The sequence below is a fragment of the Giraffa tippelskirchi genome, chromosome 4 (assembly GCF_054371585.1).
Source record: "Giraffa tippelskirchi isolate mGirTip1 chromosome 4, T2T-mGirTip1v1.2.pri, whole genome shotgun sequence".
NCBI classification, from domain to species: domain Eukaryota; kingdom Metazoa; phylum Chordata; class Mammalia; order Artiodactyla; family Giraffidae; genus Giraffa; species Giraffa tippelskirchi.
Genome location: NC_137278.1, coordinates 104,011,947 through 104,039,700, shown reverse-complemented (window position 1 = coordinate 104,039,700; position 27,754 = coordinate 104,011,947). Strand labels below are relative to the sequence as shown.

At 41.3% G+C, this 27,754-nt stretch overlaps 1 protein-coding gene and 1 non-coding gene across 7 annotated transcripts in view; both read right to left on the bottom strand.

Annotated features, from left to right (window-relative positions):
- LGR5 (leucine rich repeat containing G protein-coupled receptor 5) overlaps positions 1–27,754 on the bottom strand; it is a 129,131-nt gene that overhangs the window by 21,475 nt on the left and 79,902 nt on the right. For 4 of the 6 annotated variants that reach the window (XM_081593132.1, XM_081593135.1, XM_081593134.1 and 1 more), the window contains exons 4-8: positions 23,319–23,390; positions 6,473–6,688; positions 4,661–4,732; positions 1,571–1,639; positions 121–192 (exon numbers count right to left, since the gene is read on the bottom strand). In XM_081593132.1, coding sequence (XP_081449258.1) covers positions 121–192; positions 1,571–1,639; positions 4,661–4,732; positions 6,473–6,688; positions 23,319–23,390 — 501 coding nt within the window. The remainder of the gene's footprint in view (positions 1–120; positions 193–1,570; positions 1,640–4,660; positions 4,733–6,472; positions 6,689–23,318; positions 23,391–27,754) is intronic. The other 2 variants (XM_081593136.1, XM_081593137.1) reach the window with 2 other exon arrangements.
- Positions 23,606–23,712, bottom strand: LOC145504049 (U6 spliceosomal RNA). The gene has a single exon (XR_014052040.1). It is a non-coding gene; the product is annotated as a U6 spliceosomal RNA (small nuclear RNA).

The following is a 27,754-nucleotide window of genomic DNA, read 5'->3' as shown; positions in this document are numbered from 1 at the left end:
TTTTTACAGTGACTGAGACAAAACTTGGGCAAATATAGAAAATTTATTGTATTATGCTTAAAAGTGCAATGCATGCTATATTGCAGGATAGAAAAATCAAAAAGAACTATGACCACTTACATTGTAATAAGAGAAGGGTTGCCTACAAAGGCTTTCTCCGGTATCGACTTGATATTGTTGCTATGAAATCCTCTAGAAAGAGAGGAAAAGACAGTTTATAGAAAATAACCTGTGGGGTAAACTCATTTCATAGTCCCTTTCCCAAACCTGTGGCAATAATCAGCATTTTTAGTAACCAGAGGATAAGGTTAAATTCCTCCACGCATTTTGAAACTTTCACGCCCTCACTCTCCAGGAGAAAAGGAAATCACAATCTGTCATCTTGAATGAGGAATAAAGAATCTGAAAATAATAACCTTGCTTTATGGAAACTTATAGCCTAATGTCATAAAAAGGAAATCCACCTATTACTATCCAATAGAGCATCATGGTCTAATGACTTGAGACAGAGGAAACCATCTTTGGAGAAAGGATTATGACCACTCCTCCTGACCCCATTTGCAGCCAGGAGAAGAGAAAATTGACTTAAGCTGCAGTTAAGTGGAGATTTAGGTAATCTCCTTATGAGGACAAAATTTCCTGAGCTGAATAAAGGTGCCCCAGCTCAGTGAGTCTGTAATAACAAATTGATTCTCATCTATCGGTGTAATGTTATCTGACTGGCAGAGGGGCAGAGTCAGTGGTCTTTGGCCTATGCAGGTCTGTGGCTGAATGAGGTGAGTGGCATTCTTGAGGCTGCCTGACCCAGACAGTGATGACTTCTTGGGTAAGCCCCACATGGGTCTCCTGCAGCAGAACCCCACAAAGGCTTTTTCTTGTAAATGAGCTGTGCTGTCTGCCTCCTGTTGCTGTGTGTCTTATTTCTGCTGCCAAGAGAAGAGGCTCTGTGTTTGTTTCCCTTGCCAAGTGTTAGAACATTACAAAGGTTATCCATATGTTTAGGTATAAAGAAAAGTAATTAAATCATAAATATAAAAAGATAATACATGCAACCTAATAGCTGAGAGTTAGCTTTATCATAGTAAAATGGTGGGGTTTTTTAAAAATTAAATAATATTTATGAAGCATTAAAGGAATATGGAATAATATATAGGAAGGCATCTAACATTGTACTAAGCCTGTACACTGTATTCATCTAGTCCTAGACTCATGCAACCTAGAGAAGTTTGCTGCTGGATATGCTCAGCAAAGTAGTGAATCCCAATAGAGTTCTCTATATACCTGTAGAGCATATATAAGTGTTGGAAAATATGACTTAGGAAAAGAGAATGGCTTAGAGAAATACATATTTTTTTCCTAATAAACATATATTAGAGAAATCCATCATAAATTTTAAAAGATTATCTGCTATTTTTGGTGACAGAATCAAATTAAAATACATTTTGGATGTAGTTAACCATTATTTATATGACCTTTCAAATTCTTCTTAATCATATTATATACAGCAGTCAAACACATTTTAAAATAAATTCACAAAGAATAGTTCTCCCACTAAATTTGTCCTACTTACAGTTCTTTAAGGTTGTAGAGTGTCCTGACTGCAGTGGGGAATTCATCAAGATTATTATAATTTAAATCTCTGAAAATAAGTAAATAGCATGTTCAGGTTTTCATTTAAAAATTCACGTACACGACATTTACAAGGAACATTAACATGATCTCCCAATGGACCAGTATCACTGATAACAATTCCTTCCCTTTAAGGAGACCTTGTTGGCTTGCTGACCACCATTATTCCACAAGTATCTGCATTAAAATGATCATTAGACTGATTGTGAGAAATTTCAAAGAGTCAAAGCTCAATGGCACTGGGCATTAAAAAAAGGGAGGGAGTTTGGGATGGACATGTACACACTGCTCTATTTAAAATGGATGACCAACAAGGACCTACTGTGTATAGCACGTGGAACTCTGCTGAATGTTATGTGGCAGCCTGGATGGGAGGGGAGAGTTTAGGGGAGAGTGGAAACATGTACACGTGTGGCTGAGTCCCTTCTCTGTTCACCTGAAACTACCACACGTTGTTTGTTAACTAGCTATGCCCTAATACAAAATAAAGACTTTTTTTTTAAAGGACACGTAAATCATTGTGAATGTCCAAGTGTCTAGAACACTTGGCCAGTGTTTGTGGCTGGCTGATGCACTTCTTCACCTGAGCCTGGCTCAGCAAGCTGCCAACGAGTCTGTGCCCTCCTCGACCACCGTGCTTTCCTGCTCCCACCTTCACCCTCTGACTTGGTCCCGTCACTTTTCAGAAAGGAGGAGGCTTTATTCCTGACTCAGGTACAGTTCCAGCCTTTCTCCCCGCCTGAAGTCCAGGGTGACGACCTGCTTCTGCAGACGCTGATGTGGTACAGGGTATTCTGAAGAAGGACATCAGGTCTAGAATTTCCACATGGTCACAAATAAGGATTCGTTTTCCTGGTCTGTGAGGCAAGGCTCTATCATCTGTCATGCACAGAGAGGGAATGACCAGACAGTCAATCTCAAGTCATTTGTCTCTCTGTTATGACACAAATGGCTTTTCAATTCCATTACTCACAAGCGCTTTATAGACTTACTCCACCTCTGATCTACATCTCCATATGAAAAAGTAATTTGCCTCCTGATCTCTGGGAATGGCAGATTTCCCAGATGACGCAGAAAAACCTTTTGGTCAGGCAATCAGATGTGGTTAGATCTTCCTCTGTGGGGAAGAACTGCTATTTAATTTTAAGAGAGAGATAATTTGACCGAGTTAAACATGAATCAAGATTCCTACTTGTCTGGCACATACCATCCTTAAGCTATACAGCAGGCAGGAAACTCGTGTCTTTTGTGGACATAAATTTTCTTCCTGTTTGTAAGTCTCTCCAGATGCTCTGTTTTGATTAAATGAGGATTGGATCCTTATAAATTACTCAGATTTCTAGTGAGGGAAAGGAAGATGTAGGGAATAAATTGGTTTTTTACCTATTCTCTGGAGCCCTGGGCAAAGTGAGGGAAGAGGGGACATTGAGACTTATATGAATTTGCCCTGAATGCATGAATTGCCTGAATTTGCAATCCTGAGTCCTCATGTCAAACATGGGGGAAAAAAAAAAGACTATTTATGGAAATTACCTATCAAAGCCCATCTTGTTTTCTGTTCCTATTGAGATGAAAAGGACTGGAAGGTGCTTTCCATTGCTAAGAACCCCAGCCCAGCCCTTGTGTAATTAAGGGAGAATTTCTAATTTTTCCAAGCAGCTGATGGGAACAGCTTGCCTGTGCCATTAAGTTGACCTCAAAGTCCTGCCTGGACACGTTCACCTCCGGTACCTCCACATGAGAATGTTTCCCCCGTTCTGAGAGGAAACACAGAGTAACTTAAGTGACCCTGGGAGGACAGCCGTTAGGTCCCTCAGGAAGTGAGTGAACCCAGGGCCGGTTAGACGCCACACTGACCCGGTACCTACTGCTAAATTCTGTATGCAAGTGAGCAGTGGGCTCCAAGGCCACAGGACAGGCGTTCTCTGGTCATGGCCTTCTGCTGTCCAGGTGAGAGCCAGTGTTAGAGATTCAGTGATTCTGTGTGGCTTATTTTGTGTGCATGCTAAGCTGCTACAATCATGTCTGACTCTCTGTGACCCTATAGACTGTAGCCCACCAGCCTCCTCTGCCCATAGGATTTCCCAGGCAAGAATGCTGGAGTGTGTCGCCATTTCCTTCTCCAGGAGATGTTCCCAACCCAGGGATCGAACTCTCGTCTCCTGCATCAGCGGGCAATTTCTTTATCACTGAGCCACCTGGGAAGCCCCAAGCATGGATTTTGGAGTCAAATTAGAGAAGGAAGCAAGCCTCAGTCTTGCTGCTGACTGACTATGTCATGTTGATGAAATAACTTTACTGGAGCCTCAAAATGGTTATCGTGTTTTCTCTCTCTCTCTTTTTGGCTGCACCACTCAGAATGAGGAACTTCCCTGACCAGGGATTGAACCTGAGCCCCCCAGCAATGGAAGTGTGGAGTCTTAACCACTGGACCCTTAGGGAAGTCTTGGAGCCTAAAAAGGGGTCATAGTACCTGTTCTCATAGGATGGTTGTAGGAGTGATTTGAAACCATGTATGGTGAGTGCTCGGTACAATATTTGGTTAGAGATACATTCAATAAAGGGTAGCTGTTATTACGTTTTAGACTTTTCAGTTGCTCCTGCAGGAACCTCCGCCTTTTGCTGATGAGATACCTGCTCCTCTCTGATTGGACAGAGTCTGGCCCTTGCTGGTCTGCATCCTCCCATTCAGTGGGGAGGGCCTAACTCATGAATGGTGAGCCTGAGAGACAATACTGAGCTGATCCCTGACAGAGAGTACACATTCTTGAGCAAACAGCCCTGCTCAATAGAGGACATCTCATTTAGCTTCTAATGATTCCAACTAATTTATCACTCTTGTTAGATTAAAATAAAATCTCAGGTTTATTGTTTGGCTCTGGGGCGTAAGATAAAGCCACTGTAAATATCTGTTTAAAGCTCAGGCAATTAACCAAACCAAATAGCAATTTTGACTTTAAGGCTATTTTGATTCCTTCCAAATAGTCATGAAAACACTGAAAAAAGGGCAACAAATAAAAGGTCAACTCACAAAGTCTCTAGGCTGTGGAGCCCATCAAAGCATTTCTTTCCCAGGGAGTGGATTCTATTGTTATGGAGATGTCTGCAGGAGAACATTACAGTCAGTCAGGAAGGCACATTGCACATGGAAACTTAGGCAAAACGTTTTGATTGCTGAAATCCAAAACACTCTAAAGAATGCACTAATTATATGTAAGAAATGCTTTGTTTAACATTTGTTTGCTTGCTTTAAAGGCTTTATGCCCCATTCCCTCTTACCAGAGATGACTCTATACCACAGAGTTTAACAGTCACAGTTTTACCTTTTGGGTTTGAGATATCATGGAATGAATAATAATTGTGGGATTATCAACAAGACTGGTAAAAGTAAATTCACGTTGCTCAGTATGGCTTTGGGATATAGAATGTTAAACAGAAATTCTGACCAACATTGATGAATGGAGGATGGAGAGGAGGAGGTCCTAGGTGTATGCAGCGAATTTTCTAGCAAAGCTGATGGCTTATTGTGGCTGCATTGCCAGAGTGGGGCCACAGGTTAATAGGAAACAACACTTTCAGCCACAGAGAAAGGGGATCAGATTTTTTGACTGCCCAAGGAGATTAGTTATCTTGTCATAGTATAAATGTGTCTAATTATCATCTTTGGCTCAATGATAAGTCGGTTAGGTCAGGGCCAGTGAGAACAGCTGTGTGCATAACTGAAAACTGGACCAAGTCCCAAAGAGGTTTTTGGAAAATGGGCTTAAGGAGGTCAGGGGGAAAGAGAAGAGCTGAATTCCCTCTAGTGGAGGGAAAAGTTAAAGCACCTACCCAGCTTCTGGTGGAACAGAAGCATCATCTTTGTATATGAACTTCAGTATAGAAATTTGTTAATATCACCCCACATGTACGATCCTTTCAGACAAAGATTGCTATTCTAATAAATATATGCTGGTATCATGTGAGATCTATGCAACACTTATTGAGGATCTTTTCCAGGCGACACATGAGGAAAGGGGGTTGAGGGGAACCTAAAACGATGGATGAGATGCTGGCCAGCCCTCAAAGGAGTACACACTGCAGTGCAAGAGACGGACCCATCATCAAGGAAAGTGGAATGACTGAAGCCCATGGTGGGTGGGGGGCAGGAACAGAGCAAGGGCAGAAACAGTGCAGAAGGTGCTTTCCTTGATCCAAGCTAATCTTCAGCCTTTCAAGTAGCTCCTGTTGTCCTCTGTCAGCATTGATTGGCTGCTGTATTCTACATGTGGGGCATATTGCTGCACTCTTGAACTGTTTATTTTTCCAACTATTACTTGAGAATCATTTTAGTTTACTTAAAATAATGAAATCTAGACCTCAAAGGAAAAAAGCCTTACAAATACATAACTTGTTGTCAAGGGTTTGTCCCTTGCTTCTGTTACCTTGGAAGGGGTTCAAGAGGTACTTATTAAATAATAAGAGGGGCATATTTCAATTTGACCTGCATTACAAATTAGTATCTGGAATAGGGATTTTTATTAACTTTGGCCATGGGACTAACTATATAGTGTGGTGATTACCTGTGTAATGTACAATGGTTTCCCTGAGATAGAGGTCATATTTTGTTATTTCTGAATGCCTAGCAGTGCTTAGCACTTACCAGGTGCTCGATAAATGTTGTTTAATTCTTTTACACGATTAGAACATTTATGAGTCATTTTGGGGGGTTTTCCTCCCTTAAATTGTCCCTCTTCAAAGTCTGAAGGGCTATCATTTTAAGGTCAAAGTCCTACAGAGAATTACAAGGTCTTAGTGAATTTAGAAACTGTTAGAGAGGAGGGAAAAAATCAATAAAACTTACAGAACCACCAAGCTGGAGAGGTTTCCAAAGGCATAGTCTGGTATGTGGTGTATCTTGTTCAGGGCCAAGGTCATGGCCTGCAGTGCTGATAAGCTTCTGAAAGCCTCCACGGGGATCTCAGTCAGCGCGTTGTCGTCCAACCACAGGTGCCTCAGGGAGTGCAGACCGCTGAAACAGCTAGGGGGCACGGAGCTGATGCGGTTGGCATCCAGACGCCTGGGGAAGAAAGTGAGAAAGAGTGGAAAACAGAGAGCAGAGCCCAGGCAGAAGACAGGCTCTGCAGGAGAACCTCAACATGCCGATTAACAAGAGTGAGACGGGGTGTGGGGCCGCAGGACCACTGACATCTGGAGCATTTTGCCCTCCTGGTAGCCTCTGCTTCGGCTGGTGAGCAGGACCTCAGCTGTGAGATCCCACAAGGCTGTGACTCTCTTCCAGGCTTGGGCGGACCATGCTTTCCGGCAAGGAAGTGGCCTCCCCTGGGGTGTAGTGTTTCAGCTGATGATCTTTTAGCTTTCCTTTCTGACACCAGGAGAAAGACACCCGCTCTCTTCCTTCCCACATCAGCCAGGTCAGACAAATGCTGTTGCCTTCCTGGACCGTTTTCAACACACAAAACATACTTATTTTTGTTCATTGAGCTGTGGGAAAAGATTATTTCAGCGTTTGAAAAGGACTGAGTAATTTTTACAAGGCAAGGTCGGGGAGATTCCCTGGAGGAGGGCATGGCAACCCACTCCAGTACTCTTGCCTGGAGAATCCCATGGACAGAGGAATCTGGTGGGATACAATCCATGAGGTCGCAAAGAGTCGCGTATGACTGAAGTGACTTAGCTCGTATGCATGAGGGGGAGGCGCCCCTCGCCCCTTAGTACTGTGCTGAAAAGCCTAAAACAAGCAGGCTTTCTTGTTTATCCTAACCAATGGCACTGAGCAGATGTTTGCTTTCCTTGACATTTTAAATGAATAGTAAAATTAATAGCTTTCCCAGTTTTTGCTTGCTTTTTCTACACATCACTTTTTTTTTTTAAATGGGGAAATAGGTCTAGTTAATAAGCTGCTGCAGCTTCAGAGCCAGTAGAGGGAGTGCAATACATTTATTTTACTCTAATCCAGCCTAGAAGTGGCTGTAACAGCAATGCCTTAACTTTTCTTATTGAAGTGACCAGACAGACACAAATTGAAATTTTCTGTAAGGTGCATGAACCATAGAACCCTCGACATTCAGTTAAGCATCCACCAGCCCTCACTCTTTTTTTTTTTTTTCAATCTGTTCTTAAGACTCACACACTTATTTGAATTTTCAAAGCTAGGATTTAAAAAAGAAGAGTTGCATTTTAAGCAGTGCATGTATTAGGAAGGATTAGAACATCACGAGTGGATTTTGAAAAATGTTTTAGGAAGCATTTAAGACTAAACAGATGCAGGAAGCACTCCAGGATCACGAAATAATCCCCTGCAGGCCAAATTTAAACAGCTTAGAAGCAGCATTCTCTGTGGTAGGGAGCACATCTCCATGAAAAGTGGCTTCCCCACTTTCGGTCACACATGTCATTCTAGTCATGCTCTGGCCCCTGCTTCTCCCGACTGAATGGGGAGGCATGCCCTCAAGGCACTGAGCCAAGCTTTTAAATTTAATTTAAGTTTTTAATTGGAGGAAAATTGCTTTCCAATGTTGTGTTGGTTTCTGCCATACAACAATGCAAATCAGCCATAATTATACCCATAGTACCTCCTTCCTGAGCCTCCCTCCCCTCCCCCCACCCACCTCTCTAGGTCAAGTTTTGATGCTGAGATAAGGTCACTTGGAACAAAGGAGTCCGATGCCACAGTCCACTCACAATCAAATTTCCAGGAGAATAACTATCACTGTAGGCAGCAGACTTGCAGCTTCCAGATATCTCAAGGTTCTGTTTACAAGCAGAACAGGAAACGTTCAGGCAAACCCAACATGGTCCCTTTCCCTCAATCCAGCAACAACATGCTCGGCTCATGTTCAAATAAGGTACAGTTTCATCAGGGCATGAGGAGGTGCTTGTTTTTGTTTGACTAGGAGTAAAGCACATATGTAAACTCTCCTTAATGACTGCACTGATTAAAGCAGGAGACTTTATTTAAATACTATGAATTTCCGAGTTTTTGTTGACATATTGTCTGATGATTGCCAGTGGCTTATGTGGTGAAACTGCAAGTGGCTTCTAAGTCCTGAAAAGGACTGATCTTCAAGTTCAGTGCAAAGGGGGAGCATGTACAGAAAAGGCTCTCTCTGCATTGAGTCACGGGCTTGTCTTTTTTGATATTTAAGTTACTACCAAAGTTTCTGCAGGATCTCAAGTGATTCTGGCATAAGTTCCCGAAGTTAAAAAGCCCATTTCTCTGGATAGATGTCTTTTATGAATCATTTCTCCCCCCAGTAAAAAGGATGTAATTGGGTTTTTACCCCATAATCTTAGAGCTTATGAACTATCTGAAATGAAATGAGTAGGACCAGGTAATTGCTCACATTCCAAATTCTAACACACCCAGACCCGTTACTTGACATCCTGAGTGCGGGACTAAATGTTTCTCTGTCTTAGCAGTTACTTCATCTAAGAAGCTCCCCATAAATATACTCCTTCTCATTGTAGTGTTTTGAAGTCCATGTCCACCTGGCTGCAGTGGTCCAAATCTATTTCAGAGAGTGGTATATTATTCATGCTCAGAGGTATTGTCCGATTTAATCTTAACAGAAGATCTCAAGAAAAACTGGAGTGTGGAATTCATTCTTCAGCCACTTGCACAGGTGGTTCTTACAGAACAAGGTTAAGACTGTGGACAAAGCAGCTGGCAGGGCACAAGCTGTGCCTATTCAGTGAGTAAACAAAGAGCTCATGCTGTGTCACCCTGGTCTTTAGGGACAGCTGGACATTGTCCATTCACATGCTTGAAAAATGCAATATTGAAGTGCTAGAGTTTAAGGAAGACACCACTACACAGGACATGGAAACACATGTAGGAATGTCAGGAGCAACGAAAATAACTATGCGTATAACTCCACCTTTTAAGGGTTTCTTTGTCATCATTCCTATTTCCTGCATGTCACAAGGAATGTGTGTGTGTGTGTGTTCAGTCATCTCAGAATCTGTGGAAAAGTGAAGAGATTTGGGGTGAGAAATTTCGAGTCCAAGCCAAATAACAGCTATATGACCATGACGAAGTCAACAGACCTCAGCTTTCACATCTATAAACTGAGGGTAACCCCCTACCTAATAGTGGCTTTGTGATTAAAGAAAATAATACAACAAGACTTTGTAAACTATGAAGCCCCTTAATGATTTTACATTATTATTGCTTGAAGTGGGTCAACAGTTTGTGTTTTTGTGTTTTGACATAGAAACCAGTCAGAAAAAATGAAGTAAATTTTCCCTTAGTCAAAAATTGGTTAAAATGAAAAAAAAAAAAAATTGGTTAAAATGAGCACCGCCTGTCAGTAAATTTCAGTTCTGAGACATGCAGACTACTCTTTCATCCCTTGTAACAGAAATAATGAAGTGGTGTCTGCAAACAGACTTAACAGAAGTCACCCTTACTTTTCAGCCTTCAGTATTATCATTACGTGTGTGTGTGTGTGTGTGTGTATCAGTATCACAAAGGGCAATATGTTTTGTTCCTGTTACATTACTGAATAGTACATCTTCACTCTGAAGGCAAAGCAGAAGTGATGACATGTGGTAGATGGCACATTGCCAGAGAAAGTTTCTAGCAATGATCTTGGCATTGAAATATCCATTGATAATGTGGCAGAAGCAGCATAAAGCCCTCAAGCAGTTAGGTGTTGCAAAATAAAACACTTTAACATGGCCCCACCTTCTTTCTGACAAACAAACCTCTTAATTATGATCTTGAAATGCAGTATGAGATGCACGGACAGAGCAACATGGAAACTTACACTTCCATATGTAAATAGATAGCCAACAGGAATTTGCCGTATGTCTCAGGAAACTCAAACAGGGGCTCTGTATCAACCTAGCGGGGTGGAACGGGGAGGGGGGTGGGAAGGAGGTTCAAGAGGGAGGGAATATATGTATACCTGTTGCTGATTCATGTTGACGTTTGACAGAAAACAGCAAAATTCTGTAAAGCAATTATCCTTCAATTAAAAAATAAATAAACAAAAAAGAAAAGTAATGACTATATGGGAAATGACACTCATTGTACGCGCCATTTGTTCCTTATAACTTACAGAAAATGATAGATAAAATAACGTTTTACTCTACTTCTTATGTCACATGGAACTATCTACATAATGAATGTATGGGAAACTGGAATGTGCACTGGAGAAATAAGACACAGATTTAAGTCAAGATTGTCACTTATTAATTCCAAGATCAGGGAGCATCCTGATTAATTTCTCTGAGGGTCAATTTCCATATCTGTAAAGCAGGATCACAACAGGTCACAAAATTACTATGGGAATTAAATGAGAAAAACATATGTGAAAGGATTTTGTAAGTGGCAAAGCACTTTACAAATGATAGGCTTTTTATGTGAGAAAAAGTTTCACATTTAGGAAGTGGTGTCATTCCCCTCTCTCCCAGAGTTTCTTTTATGCTTTTTCTGAAGGCCTTAATCATCTGTAACATCAAATATCTCTATCATAGATTGCCTTCTCTTGTCATGTGAACTGGCAGGACGACTGAGTTTCTACTCACTGTGCATCCTGAAAGCGCATGTTTTGATTGGTGTTATGGGAAGGCTTCCCTCACAGAGAAAAGGAGATGCACACATCTTTTGTGTTACTCTAGCAAAGGTCCAAAAAGGCCTCACAGGCTAAAATGGCTGAGGAAAAAGAAGATATCATCTGATGCAAGAACACAATGTTTAATAAGTATGAGCCTTTGCAGTGTTACTTAGAGGACCACACCTAAAGAGAAACGGATTTGTTATGACTTTTGGGTGTATGTTGAAACGGCTTCTTCCTGGGGGGAGGACTGGAGGGCGAGGGCTCCACAACTGCCTAAAGGAATGTCATTGGACAAACTGCTGGGCCCTGGAGGCGGCTGTTCCTCAGGGCCCTGGGTCACGTCTTCTCATCACTGGCACCTGCTCAGGACCATCCACTTCAGCCCGATGGGCTTCAATAACTTTGAATATCCAAGGCAAGCATTTGGAGTCTGGATAACTTGATCCCAGAAAGTTTCTGAGTTACTTCCCTGTGAGAAATGTCTTGCCCACACCCCCCCCCCCAAGCATTCTTTAAGATCTGAGTAAAAACATTCCTCTGGGGCGGGTATGTCGTGCTGCCAGACTAGACGCCCTAGTAATGGCTGTGCTGGGGGAGGTCACTCTGACAGCTGAGAGCAGGAGGGGCTGGGGGACAGGAAGTGACCAAGGTGGTTGTAGCCAACGGGCTGAGAAAGGATGCGTGCCAGAAAGGAGTGGGAAAGGTGGAGGAAGGCCTGGGGTGAAGGACATTGATTAAATGAGTAACCTGACCCAACAGGCTGACTTGGTAGATGGGACCAGAAAGGAAGACAAGGAAGCTATGGTGGCTCAGTGTTTTAGGCAGCTGGGCAGATGGAACTGTGCAGGGATGAACGTTAGCCAGTATTATATAAATGAAAGATAAAACACATCTGCATGTTCATTGTGAATACATTTCTGCAATATCAATGTATCCTATGTGAGGAAGAACTGAAAGGTAATGGGCAAAAAAAAAAAAAAAGATCAATTTTTAATGTCAGGAAAAAGCAAAAAAAAAAAAGTTATTTTCTTACCTTCTCTCTGAAGTTCTTCCCTATTGTTTCCATACAAAAAAGCTTAATTTTGCAATTTTTCTCTCTTAAAAGGAACATTATGTTAATCTGTTCCACATTCTTGAAAGGAATTTTTGCTTTATAGATGGCATTATGGTAGGGATTAGTGAATCGATGAGGTCACTCCAGCTATTGTTTCTCTAGAAAATAGATCTTTACATGTATCTTGTATATGCTACCTTGTTCAGTGTATAACACAAACTTATATCTTTGTTTGAGAATATCTTTGATAAGCCATTAACTACAAGGAAGAAAGCGTTAGTCAAAAGATAAGCCATTGATCTTGGCTAATTCTCATCTGAAATGACTGTAATATTGTCAATTATTAACATGGATGACTCGAGGGAAAAAAAGGCAAAGGTGTGAAGAATGTTGCAGCTGCAGGTTTAATACAGCTTATGGGGACTCTTCCAATAAATGGACCTATGAAGCACAGCATTTGACATAGCTGTTTTATAGTTGGACAAGCACTTCTCTTCTTTTAAAGAAATGATCAACTCTCTTGTACATTTTGTGAGGAGACCACTTTGAACAATTCCTGGGAGTCAAACCAGCACAGTGATTTAGTTCATTTATAATATTGTAAGAAATGAGAGCAGTTTCAATGATTATCTTACTTTTGCTACTAAATGAAAAGCATGTAGTTCTAAGCTTGTATATGATACAATTTGACTAAGTCCCTCAAGTCTTTGTTATGGTGAAATTTTACTGCTTAGAAACTTTATTGCAGCAGCCTAGATGCCCATCAGCAGATGAATGGATAAGGAAGCTGTGGTATATATACACAATGGAATATTACTCAGCCATTAAAAAGAATACTTTCAAATCAATTCTAATGAGGTGAATGAAACTGGAGCCTATTATACGGAGTGAAGTAAGCCAGAAAGAAAAACACCAATACAGTATACTAACGCATATATATGGTATTTAGTCAGTCAGTAAAGATAACCCTGTATGCGAGACATCAAAGGAGACACAGATAAATAGAACAGTATTATGGACTCTATGGGAGAGGGCGAGGGCAGGATGATATGGGAGAATGGCATGGAAGCATGTAAATTATCATATGTGAAATGAATCGCCAATCCAGGTTCAATGCATGATACAGGGTGCTCAGGGCTGGTGCACCGGGATGACCCGGAGGGATGGGATGGGGAGGGAGGTGGAAGGGGGGTTCTGGAAGGGGAAAACATGTACACCCATGATGGATTCATGTCAATGTATGGCAAAACAAATACAATATTGTAAAGTTAAAAAATAAAAAATAAACTAATTAAAAAAAAAAAGAAATTTTATTGCATTGGAACAAGTCAGTCATTGGAATTGAATTTGCCAGATCATTTTGATAATAATACTATCAAGATAAAATTTTATCCACATGAACTCTTATAGATTGTGTTGATTTATATGAATTCTTCATAATCAAATGAGTCACTTTTTGTTATTATCTTTTAATATTTATGAAGTGATGACAATGTGGAATTCAACTTTCTAATGAAATTTACCATCTATAACCTAGGAAGAGAGTGCTGCTGCTGCTGCTAAGTCACTTCAGTCATGTCCGACTCCGTGCGACCCCATACATGGCAGCCCACCAGGCTCCCCTGTCCCTGGGATTCTCCAGGCAAGAACACTGGAGTGGGTTGCCATTTCCTTCTCCAATGCATGAAAGTGAAAAGTGAAAGTGAAGTCGCTCAGTTGTGTCCGACTCTTTGTGACCCCATGGACTATAGCCTACCAGGCTCCTCCATCCATGGGATTTTCCAGGCAAGAGTACTGGAGTGGGGTGCCATTGCCTCCTCTAGGAAGATACTAAGCATATGAACTCATATGAACACCATGATTGCTTACACGAGAATTTCTGCTTCTATCTTTCTATTCTCCATCTTATTTACTGATAAACTTAATGTAAACCAGGAAGAAAAATTATTGCCCTAGACTTACCTCTGAAAAGGTAAACAGGTTTTTTCCATCTCTGCAACTTGGGGAGAGAGAAGGTGTACAGGTTTATGGAGGTATAATAATTTAGAGACTAGTCAGCTGACTTGTCTCTAAAGTGAATGAGACAAGTGATTTCACACCGGATGAAGTGTCTAACAGAATCAAACTTCTGTCTCTCTGGTATCATTGGGAAGTACCAGATTCCAATGAGAAACATATTTTAAAGTCAATTTACATGAAGCTGCTCAGTTTCTCAGAAGTTACCACTGCTGTGAATTTTTTAACAGGAAGATGACCCAGAACGAAAGTACCACGAGCATTAACTTGTTTAGTTTCATTTTCCTCCATAGAAAACAAAGACCTCCTTTTTGTCAGGGGTACCGTTAGTCTCCCAGCCATCACCAGAGTTTGAAATCTGGGGCCATCTTTATATCTCCCATTGCTTTCCAGACAATCATTCTCCAAGGTTTCTCCATTCATCTTCATCTCCAAGATTGTCCACTTCCACTGCCTAGTAAAGTGTCTTATCTCTTCATACCTGCATTACTGCAATAGCCTCTAGCTGGTCCTTTTGCCTTTGATCTCTTATCTCTTTAATTAATCCTGAAGGCTGCTGCCAGATGAGTCTCCCTAAAACTGGACTCTATGTCATGCCCTTTAGGGATCCACAGTTCTTCCACGTTGCCATTCCTTTCAAATCCCAGTTTCTCATTCTGATAGTCAAAGTTTATCCACCTTATCTAGCCCAACTTTTCTCTTATTTCTGTGTCCCATTCAAGTCCCTTTCTCAGTTCCGTCCTTATTTATTTTTGGCTGTGCTGGGTCTTCATCGCTGTGTGGGCTTCTCTCTGGTTGAGGAGGGTGGGGCTACTCTCTAGTTGCGGTGCCTCTCCTGTTGTGGAGCAGGGGCTCTAGAGCATGTGGGCTTCAGGAGTTTCAGCATGTGGGCTCAATGCTTGCAGCTACTGGGCTCAAGAGCACAGGCTCAGTAGGTGTGGAGCACGGGCTTAGCTGCTCTGCGGCATGTGGGATCTTCCCAGACCAGGGACTGAACTCATGTCTCCTGCCTTGGCAGGTGGATTCTTCACCACTGAGCCACCAGGGAAGCCCCCACAGTGCTTCTGAGCCTTGACTTCAGGAACAAGGCTATCCAAATCTCACCAACCTGAGACTGAATTTTATTATTCTTCTCTGAGCCCTACTCTTGAAGTGGGGAGTTCTTGCAGTGGGGTTAAAACAATGGGAAAGCTAAATCTTGTAGAGCTAAATCTTGTAGATCAACTTCTAAACGCTTCAAGGAAACACTGGGATGTACAGCTCAGGAAGGGCAGTAGGAAAACCAGAGTATAGAGATATGGATTGAGAGCCAGGGGTCAGTGAATGCAGGCCACAGTCAAAGCGGGGCAGTGAGCTGAGCCTGAGCAGCTGTTTAGAACATCACTTAGAGTTTGAGGTGTTGGCTCAGTTCAACAAGTATCCCATGGGTACTTCCTTTGCAGGTACAGTATGTGGTGCTGGAGATCTAGCAATAATCCAGGCAGACATGTTACAATCTTTACGGAGCACATTTTCTGAAGAGTAGTCAATCAAATCACTACAACAAAGCATTAGATAACAGGAAATGCATGGTAGAAAGACCTAACTTAAATTTCACTTTTCTTTGAGATCCAGGTCTGGATTTCAAACTGCCTATGTGTCATCTCTACTGAGTTGTTCCTTTTCAGATAAGACATCTGGTCTTGAAAATGTTCAAGACCAAACTCATCTCCTCAACTGTAGTCCTCTACTAGCATTTCTTATCTCAGTGATAAGCTTCATTAAGCACATGATTATAGAAATCAGAAAGTTAGGAAACATCTTCCACACCTCTTTCTCTTTCATTCCTCATAGTCAATTCATTACCAAATATTGGTAATGTTATCTAAGTATTTCTCAAATCCATTTCCCTTTCTCTTTACTGCCCCCATCCTGACAAAGTTCTCTCTCTTTCTCTCTTAGACTATTTCATTAACACAGATCCAATCATGCCCTTTCTGGCTCAGAATCTTCCAGTGGATTCTCATTGCTTTTGTAATAAAGTCTAAAGTCCACAACATGTCCCAATGTGCTTTCAAGGGGTCTGGACCCCACCTGCCTCACCAGGCTCCTCTTGCACTTCTGCCTTGCTCTTTCAGCTTCAGCCATGCTAATTTGTCTCTAATCTTGTCTCTGATCCTCAATGTACCAGTTCCCCTCTCCGCACACCCTCACTACAAAGTTTTGCACATGTGGGTCCCTTTGTCTGGAAAGTTCTTCCCTCTTGTCTTTGTCTAATCAACTTTTCCCTTTGCAGTAAGGGCACATTTCTATTTCTCATCTATGGTTTCCTTAATCAGGAAAGTGGAGACAAGTTCCACCTCCCAGGTAATGAGGGAACGGACAACCAAATGCACAGGAAAATACTAAAAAAGTTCTGACTGGCCCACACATAAATCAATATTGCTCTCTTCCCTTCATCAATTTATTGATTTCTGTCCTGAACCTCCACAACCACATGCCTAGAGCAACTATGTGTTTCCATCAGGCTCCTTTCCCTCCTGTTAGCACATTTTGTCGTGTGCCTGCCTCTGCAGTGGATGCTCTCAGGAAGGCATGACAGAACAGTGATAAAATAGAAAGACTTTGGAGCCAGAAAGGCCAGAGTCCTTACGCCAGACTCCCCTCTAGCCTGACTCCATTGAAAGATAAATGACCTTCAGGAGGTTCATTAACACCTCTGAGCTTTTTCCTCCCTCATCGCTAAGGAAGGGTAACCTCAGCTCCCACCTCATGAGGTTGATTTTAGGATGAAGTGAGATGATGCAGGTAAGAATTTGGATAAATATGAATGGCTTTTGGGCATTTCTAATTCTATCCTTGTCTTGTTCCTAAACTTGATTGCTTCCTTATGTGCCTTTTCACAGTTCATCCAGCCCCCATGATTCCAGAAAAGGGGGACACTTTGCCCCGTTCACAACGTGCCTTCCCAGAGTCAGCATCCTTTTAGCTTCTCGCTAGTCCAACCTACTTTTCAAAGCTAAAGTTTATGTTACCCCATGAGATGAAAGAGCTGATTTTACTTCTCATTACATAACATCTATGTTCTCCTTTAGTTATTTACCTATCTGATATGATCATCAAATCTGTGACTTATAGAACTGGTAGATAACCTGTAATAGCAGTTATCATAGTATTTCACACCTCGCATCCTGCTTAACATACTCACATTTTGTTTTTGTTTTTCATCTGATTCTGAGGCCTATTTCATCTATTCTGAGGCTCCAATTTGAGCTCTCTCTTTCTGTGGAAAAAGGCTTTGCTTTTGAAAATAATTTTCTCCTAATGTTTTTTTTTCTTGACCTCGTGGCATGTGGTATCCTAGTTCCCCCAACCAGGGCTTGAACCTGCACTCTTGCCTTGAAAGCGTGAGGTCTTAATCACTGGACCACCAGGGCAGTCCCCTCTCCTAATGTTTAAATGGGAGGAGGGGGACAAGGCAAAACCCTTTCTCCTCAGAACAATTTACTGGGTGCTGGTTTGCATGTGGCGTGTGAAATGATCTCCAAATAGCTCAACAGACAAAGGTCTTAGTCTCTAGAGCTTCTCAGTGCTCCTCCATCCCAAGATAGATCTAATGTATTGGCCTTTTCGTGAAAAACGAAACCAAGACCATGGTGGATTTTAATTATGTAAGCTTAAAATTTCTCTTTGTGGACACTATTTTAGTGGAAGGAATAATGTTACTAATACTAAAATCGTTTTTTTTTTTTTTAACTCTTTAGATCTTTTAATCTTATCCTCTTGGTTACCTCCCTTGGCTTTCTTTTCATCTGTTTACACCTCCCTGTCTTCTCTTACTTCCTTTATCCTCAGGCTGAAACCCAATAGGCTCCTGGCTGTTGATGGGGGAACTGCTGCTGGTTCTAGGCTTGCCTGCCTTTCTGCTCAGCACTGTGAGCCCTGCCTCTTCTTCCTCACCTCCTCCTCTTCCTGCTGACTCTCTTTTTGGATTATTACTCTGAAGAGTCAAGGGGAAGTTACTGACGTTTCACAGGGCTGAGGAGGGTGTCTATAGTCCTTAAGCTGCTGTCACAGTGAAATGCTCAGGCAGCTCATATTCCAGCAAGAGTTAGATATTCTTGTCAGGTCTTAAAATAATGTCTGTACTCTAAAGATGATTATCAGCTAATTGGAGAGTAGAGACAATGCTAAAGACATGTCTAATTTTCCTTTCATTTTCTATTTACCAGCTCATGATTTTTACGATTGTGTATTTTCCACAATTAGTTTCACTATTGCAGAGTTGGCATGAAAATCAACATATATTAAATAGTACAGTATTTAATATTATTCAATATTAGCCAGACAGACATGTCATTCTCTTTGATCACCCTGAACTTCCACTAATGACGGTGAGATGCTTGAATATCATTAATGACTGTCAGCCAATGAAGCAATGATTTTATTTTTTTTCAATGATCTATTTCTTAACAATATATGTAAGGATGTGGGAGGGTTAAGTTTTGAGATTCCATCAAATCACTGTAATCTGATCCTAGTCCTCCAGTAACTATAATTTCTTGGTGAAATCCAGTTCATTGTGAATTCTGATTACATTTCCTATTCCTTTCCAAAAACAGAAAGGAAATTAAGTTATATTTGATTACATTACAAAGAAGTCCAATGGTGTCTGGGCGGTCACTGCCATGCCAGAAACCTAGTGTACAAGGTACATATTGTACACAGGCAGGCTCTGGACTACTAGGCTCGGGTACATGGACTTGCCCTCTTATTCTTTAGCTGAACAGTTTGTAAGCATCAGGAGAGAGTTCAAAGAATACAAATGTACCTATGTGTTTTCATTGTGAACAAGGCAAACTATTTGTTGTTTTCATGAAATCAGTGAAAATCACACCCCTTGAAACATGAGTACAATTTGTTTCTTCCTTGCAGTAAGGTTACCAGTTTCCATGCATATCAAGTTTCTTAAGTTTATTCAATGAAGCCAAGTCTATATGAGAGGTGCTGATGCTGCTGTTCTATGGATACATTTGAATAGCAGGATAATAACACATGTGGCCTCCTCACTTTATCTACCCCAGACTGTCAGTAGAACTAAACAGGCAGATGTGAGCTATTTCAACTAAGCACAAACAAGCCAACTTTGTGAATAAAAGGCTCTTAACTTTCATTTCACATTAGTTCATGTGGGCGTGCATGCTAAGTCACTTCAGTCATGTCCGACTCCTTGTGACCCAATGGACTGTAGCCCTCCAGGCTCCTCTGTCTGTGGGATTCTCCAGGCAAGAATACTGAAGTGGGTTGCCATGCCCTCCTCCAGGGGATCTTCCTGACCTGAAGATTGAACCCGAGCCTCCTGTGTCTCCTGCATTGGCCAGCGGGTTCTTTTCCACTAGCGCCACCTGGGAAGTCCCATATTAGTTCCTGTGTGCTATGTGTGTAACTGTGTGTGTGCGAGTGCTGAGTCACTTCAGTCACGTCCGACTCTGTGCAAACCTATGGACTGCAGCTCGCCAGACTCCTCTGTCCATGAGATTCTCCAGGCAAGAATACTGGAGTGGGTTGCCATATTCTCCTCCATGGGATCTTCCCGACCCAAGGATTGAACCTATGTCTCTTATGTCTACTTGAATTGGCAGGCGGGTTCTTTACTGGAATGTAAAATATGGGCTTTGTTATTATTTCAGATTTGAAAAGAGTTCAGGAGGATATTTGCAAACCATCTCAGGACACTTGTTTTCCCCAATATTCATTTAAGAAGCACTTAACTATATCATTAAACCGGTTAGAAATCACTGATGTTTGGGCCTCCTACCGAGTTTCTGATTTTAATTGGTCTGGGGTGCAGCCTAGGCTCTCAGACTCTCCAGATAATTCTTCACTGCAACTAAAATTAACAATTCACTTCAGAAGTTTCAAAGCCAGGAATGCACAGGGGTGATGCATTCCCAGCCCCTGGGAAGTGCAGGGTGCTTCTTCGAGAGTGAATGAATAACAAGGAAAATAATAAAGTGGAGAAAAATAGAGTGAATTCAAGAGAGAGGAAAAAGGAACTATTAGAAAAAGGGTGAGTAGGACTTCCCTGGTGGTCCAGTGGCTAAGACTCCACGCTCCAGTGCAGAGGCACTGGGTTCAATCTCTGGTCAGGGAACTAGATCCCACATGCTGCAACAAAGAGTTCAACTGCCACAACAAAGATCTCACAGGGCCAAATAAATTAGTAGTTTTTAAAAAGTGTAAGTGGAGGTCTAAGGGTTGATGGTAGACCAAGAAAAGCTAGAGAGGTAGCTGAACAGAAGCCTGCCAGGTGTCCTGGATGAGACAGGTGTCACCTCTTTTGTTACTTGTATTGCTATGAATGTAGCATGGAGGCTGAAGTATGCATGGTAGATGAATGGCCAATGGATAAGGAATGCATGTTTGTAATGACCATTTGATGCAAAACTGTTTTATTTTCTCCTGCTTGAAAGAAGCAGGAGAAATACTATTAAAACACCAACAAAATTCTGTAAAGCAATTATCCTTCAATTAAAAAATAAATAAATTTTAAAAACAACAACAACTAACGAACATCTTGAATCTGGGATAATAGTAAAACTTTAAAACAGCTCACAGGGATGCCTTTGGTTGGTTCAATATTGTATCTGTGTGGCTGGTGGTTAAAGTTTATAATGCTCTTCTGTCCAATCTTAATGCTTGTATCAAAGTATTACAAGAACTATGAGACAAAGTGTCATAGCGGCACACACTGCCAACATCCAACACTTCCATGGTCTGTCGTGTGCTGGGCAAAGGGACCCGGGACAAACACCACATAACCAGCGATACCATCCAGTGTGCACTGGGGACCAGCCATCCATCTCCATGCCTCAGTTTGGATGTAAGAGCATCCCACCTGAAAGTTAACCCTTGGCTTTCTCACAGGGAACACACACTTACAAGGTTTCAAACGCCATTGTTTTTGTGAACTGGACACCAAGTGCAAGAGTCACCTGGTGAACAGTAAACAGCTAGATGGTAAGAAATGAGATCTGAACACCCTGATCAGAGAGGCACCGCACAGCTCCGGGGGACAAAGAGCCATGGTTCTCACTTTCTCAAAGAGTTCACTTCGGTGTGTGTTCTGTTTGTGATCTTCTTTCAGCTGAGAGTGGCTTTTGGTTACACACCCTTATCCTTCCATCTTCTGCCTGCCTCACAGCTGTTTAATGTTCCTATTGGCCTCTGCTATGATCTCGCTTTTCAATTCAGCCACTAGACCCTGTGCCCTGACACAGACAACCCAGCTCCAGCACTCTGCTGCTCTGGTGGCTTCTTTCCTCCAGGAAGAGGCTTGTGCAAGAGAGGGAGTGATACAGTGATGTCATTACAGAGCTCCTGACAAACGCAGCCAACCCATTCCTGGGCTCTTGTGGGCTTGTTTATCTCTAGGCTAGTGAAAACCTAGAAAGTCATTTTGTTCGACTGAAATCAAAAGCTTAAAATGGTCTCCAGTACAGATTTACTTTCATTAAAAAAAAGAGAAGATCAAAGGAGCAAAGTGTCATCTCATGTTCCTCCTTCTCTTGAGTCACCTTGGTAAAAGGCATTAAGCAAACTATGTGTAATTATTAACCGATGGATCCTTTACTATGATGTTCAACTCAAGTCTGCAATATTTATTTGTCTTTTTTTAGACATTTATTTCCCTCATCCTTCTAGACCAGAAATCAGTATTCTGTTTGACAGATGAGGACCTTCAGTGTAAGTAAGATGAAGGCATATATTACACATGTGGCTATTGGAAATCATGCAATATGTTGTAAACACATACATTCTGATGAGATGGAGACTGACTGATCAAGTACTCATGGTACAGTGTTGTCAAACAGTCACTGTAAAAAACTGCTTATAACTCAAGCTCCAAAACATCTAGCTGGTAAGAAAGTTCTATCTGTGCGGAATAACCAATTTTTGTTCATTCAGAGGCTTTAAATCAGAGGAGAGTGGAAACTCCTGAGGGAAAAGTTGTGGATTCAGAGTAAGGAATGCCAGCACCACTGCGGTGTGGGTTAGTGTGCCTGTGTGTGGTGTGTGAATCTGGGGTGTGTGTGGTTATCTGCGGGACTCTCTGAACTAGTCTGTCTCCCTGTGTGCGGTGGTGAGGATGCTCTGGTTTGTAGACCGGCCCAGTATGACCTTAAGATATACCATTAGATCTTAGCTTCCTGAATTGAGGTCCCCTGATGTACATACAGAACTTAAAAAATTAAGGAGGGAGATTCAAGAGTGAGGGGACAAAAGTACACCTATGGTTAATTCATGTTGCTGTGTGACAGAAATGAAACCAATGTAAAGCAATCAATAAATTAAAAATAAACTTAAAAAAATTAAGCCTTTATTTGACTCAGCAAAACTGCATTACAGGACAGCTCTGATAATCTAAACACAGAATAAACCGATGATGCCAAGAGGTCTAGATTTTGACTCTCATTTTTCTAAATAAAAGGAGAAAGTATCATTCCTGATTTGAATTCAGAAACTAAAATATTATATAGAGGGAGTATAGTCCTGGATATTTTTGTCCTGTGATACCAACATATGTGTGTGTTCAGTCACTCAGTTGTGTCTGACTCTTTGCCATCCTACGGATTGAGCCCACCAGGCTCCTCTGTCCATGGGGTTTTCTAGGCAAGAATACTGGAGTGGGTTGACATTTCTTCCTCTAAGAGGTCTTCCTGACCCAGAGATCAAACCTGCATCTCCAATGTCTCCTGCATTTGCAGGCGATTCTTTACCACTGAGACACCTGGGAAGCCCTGATACCAACATATACAAGAGGCTTTTCATTCCAGGTCTTCTGATTAAGTCTCTGCCCTGAAACCTCAAACTCCAACACGGGTGTTTTCCGTATATATTGTTTAATGAGGATGCAAACAACAATTTCACTGTTGCTCTAATGGAAACCCTCACTTGCAGCTTATTTAAGCACAGCCCCTAGCCAAGGAATTTACTAAAATGGTCAATTGGACATTTCAGTGCTCCTTCCCAAACTGATCCAGAGAACATGTTGGAATTTCAACTATACTTACAGGGACTGAAGGCTTCGCAGGTTCTGTAGTGCCTCTGTGGGTACCTGTCTTAGGTGATTGTTCTGTAGCATACTGCACATCAAAACAAATGGAGAAAAACATTAATGATCGTTAGCAATAATTAACAATATCTGGCATAACAATGTCAGGTACTGTTCTAGGTGTCAGGGAAACAGCAGAGCATCAGACAAAACCTTGGCCTGTGGGGAGCTTAAATTCCTATGTGGAGAGACAGATAATTAAAAATTAACAAACTAGTATATAATTTGAGGCAAGTGACAAGTACCACGCATAGAGAACAAAACATGGATTTGGGTATCATCCTCGTGCACAGGCCATGCTAATCTTCCCTGTATTGGGCCAATTTTAGTATATGTGCTGCCAAAGCGAGCACCATGGATTTGGCATAGATGGTAACAAGGGGGTGAGAATTTAATTTGAAAGGTGGCAAAGAAGATCTCTCTGAGGAGGCGATTTTTCAGGAGGTACCAGAATGGTTTCAGGGAGCAAAACATTTGAACATCTGGGAAGTTACTGAGGAAGAGAGAAGAGCAAGTGCAAAGGCCCTGAGGCCTGAGCTTGCTTGACTTGTTAAAGGAGCAGAAAGGATCAGTGTGACCAGGAGGAATAAGGGAGAGCAAGAGACTGGGGGCCAACCTAAGGCCATCTCATGAAGGACTCGCAGGGTTTATTTTAAGGTGGTGAGAAACTCTCCTTGAAGGGTTTACATCAGCGGAAATGATGTGATCTTATTCATGGTTTTAATGGGTCACCATGGTGACAAATAGATTAGCCAAGATAGAAGTAAGGATAATAGTGTGCTTTGTCGCTCAGTCGTGTCTGACTGCGACCACATGGACTGTAGCCTGCCAGGCTCCTCGGTCCATGGGGATACTCCAGGCAAGAATACTGGAGTGGGTTGCTATGCCCTCCTCCAGGGGATCTTCCCAACCTAGGGATTGAACTTAGGTCTCTCTCATTGCAGGCAGATTCTTTACCATCTGAGTCACCAGGGAAGCCCAAGAATACTGGAGTGGGTAGCCTATCCCTTCTTCAGGGGAACTTCCCAACCGAGGAATCAAACTGGTTCTCCTGCATTGCAGGCGGATTCTTTACCAGCTGAGCTATCAGGGAAGGATAACAGTAGGAGACTATTAAAGATATTCCCTCTTCTTACATGTCATATTTTGATATAAATTAAATGCTTTTGTGAACTATCACACTTCTGAACTATTGCAATAGTTCTTTTCAGAACATGGAGATTACAGAATGGAAACACCTGGCAACAATGAAGTAAAATATATCATTGCTAGTGGGAAACAGTACGGAAAAAATTTTCATTAGATGTCATACTCTGCTACCTTATTCATAAATGTTTATAACACTAATTTTGCAGGCACTCTGACTCCAAAGCCTGATATACTTTCCACTGCCTCTTGCAGCATTCTCTTGAGGAATAAATGTACACATTCTCAGGTTGTACACCTTATATGATTAAGAGCCTGGGTTGTTGGATCTGACTACTTCTTCCCTGCCAGTAGCTCCATGGCCTCAGGGAACTCATTCAGTTTCTCCACATCTCAGTGATCAGTAATAATACCCACTCCCCCGGGCTTATTGTGATGACCTAATGAGTGAAAGTACATAGAACAATACCTGCTGCCTGGTAAGCATTCAATAAAGGTTGGCGCTTTTTGTGAGTTGTTAAACCTCTTCTCCAAACTAATGATATAGTGAGGCTGTACTAGATGTGACGTTTTAATTAATGAGAAAATAAAATCGACCAATAAAAAAATTTCTATGCCTGTGGTTCTCAAATTTAGGGGTCATCTGAATTCATCAGAAGACTTGTTAGAACAGTTTGGTGGGCCCCACCCTCAAAGTTCCTGGTTCAGTAGGTTTGGGTAGGCGCCAGGGAATTTTCATTTCCAACAAACTGCGAGGCAAGGCACCACACACAAAGAACCACCCTATACTCTGCTAAGTATTTCTAAGAATATGTTCACCTGAACTTGAGGCTATCTTGAGCTTGGAGATGAGGTCTAAGGTCTGAGTTTGGCAAACAAACCATTTAACCTTCTTGACCCATGGTGTTGTTTTTTTTTTTAATCTGTACAATGGGAATAGAATGATATCATCTGATTGATAAGGTGTTTGAAGGTTAAAATATGAAGGCATTTATTATACTTTCATATATGCTAGGGCTTCCCTCGTGGCTTGCACGGTAAAGAATTTGCCTGCAGTGCAGGAGAGCCGGGTTTGATTCCTGGGTCAGGAATATCCCCTGGAGAAGGGAATGGCAACCCACTCCAGTAAACTTACCTGGAAAATTCCATGGACAGAGGAGCTTGGTGGGCTACAGTTCATGAGATCGCAGAGTCAGACACAACTGAGCAACTAAAACTCACTTTTTCATATATGCAAATGTAAGCTCATTTCGAATAAGAGGTGAAAAACATTTGCTGTGCTTAGTTGCTCAGTCGTGTCCGATTCTTTGAGACCCCATGGACTGTAGCCTGCCAGGCTCCTCTGTCCGTGGGAATTCTCCAGGCAAGAATACTGGAGTGGGTTGCCATGCCCTCCTCCAGGGGATCTTCCTGACCCAGGGATTGAACCCAGGTCTCCTGCATTGCAGGTGGATTCTTTACCATCTGAGCCACTTGGAGATCATAAAATTTATGCTTGTCTCACTGGGACAGAGATTCAGTTTTCTAAGAAATATAATTCTGTCCCTTGTAATCCAGTAGTTTTAAACAAGTAATTTCATCATTTTAATCTTGGATTCAATTAACATTTCATAAATCAAAAGTCTCAAAATATATTGGTTCCTTAAGAACAAGGTCAAGATTTAGAGAAACCTCACACTTTAATTACTGGTTAGAGAATTGGGAAAACTGTAGCTCAAATTCTTGCATAATTTACTTAAATATTAAAAGTTTACATTTCTATGTTATTTTATACCTTTCCAAGCAGTTTTAATATATGATATAATTTTAACTTGACAAAAATGTTTTCTAAATTCGTCATTGTGTGCTAAATTTAAATGATAAGATACAGATAATGGAATTAAATGATGTCTAAGCTTTGTAGGTAAGATGTTCCTGGCTCAAAGTATGTATTGAACTGTCCTCCTATGCTTTGCTAACCAAAGTGAAACTTTTATAATGTTGTCTTTCTAAAATATTGGAAAATTGGAGTAGAGGATAAGAGATATTTAAATGGCTTTTCTTCACTGAAGAGTTGAAAACTTTCTCGGTAGTTTTATATATTTGACTTCAGAAAATGGAACTTAAACAAACTTTACTAATGATGACTTTTAAAGCTACCCTGAGCTACCTCCCTGCAATTTAATTTTTTACCATATCTATCAGTAAAACACCAAAAATACAGTTAAAAAAAAAATCACTTAAGTCCTGATCTCTCCCTAAATAAAGAACTTTTGTTTAATTACTTTCAAATGACAAAACAAAAATAAATTATCTCCATTATAGACTTACAAGTCTCCAGTGAGCTAATTAGAAAATTCTGTTTTTGTTTAAGATATTCCAGAGGGAGACAAAACAAAGGGTTTATAGCACTATGGAGTGCAATTAAAACAGAGTGCATTCACAACACAGCTGCTGATATCTTTTATAAATAATCCTTTATTCAGTGCAGTCAATATAAGCAGAATTTACCATGAACTGAGTAAGGGTTTAGGTACTTACAACTTCATTTTTATCATTCACATATGGGTAAGAAAAGAAAATGAAACACTTTCTCTAGAGACAAAGGATGACTTCATATTTTCTTAATTTCTTTCCCCTAGGAGTTTTAAAATATTCACAATTACATTATAGCATCCCCAAACTACTTTAACAATAAATTGTTTATCTTTTTTTTTTTTTTGCCAACAGCACTAAGTAAGGTCGGGTACAGGTGCCGTGAAGTGGGGAGATGAGATTATATGTTGAAAGCGGCTTTGCAGCACTGGCTTGATCCTTAGGTATTCTCTCTGTCTACTTGCCCTGTGTTTAGATGTCAAGTAGTCTCCAGGCTCTTTTCTTGTAATGAGAGAATTCTGGCCAACTGTGACCCTTCTATGGTCAGTTTTATCCATTCCCTCCACGTGGCTTTGGTTCTGGTGCTGGTGGCAAAAGAGGACAAGCCATTGCTTGACTGAATGGCTTACACAACAAAATGAACCTTTGTTGAGGGAAGTCTGGTTTAGAATTCCATGGGACTGGGTATTTTGCAATACCAAACCAATAATTAATTTTTATGAAGGCCTATATTTACAGGGATAATCATCTTAAATTTTAATGATCTTCCAGAGTTCACAATAACAAGATTTTTGATATAAAACAGCTCTCACCAAGGAGGGTTATTGGGGTCTTCATTTCCCATCTTCTAGGACTGGATTACTATGATCTTTCTCCTCCTTTTACCAGCTGCCC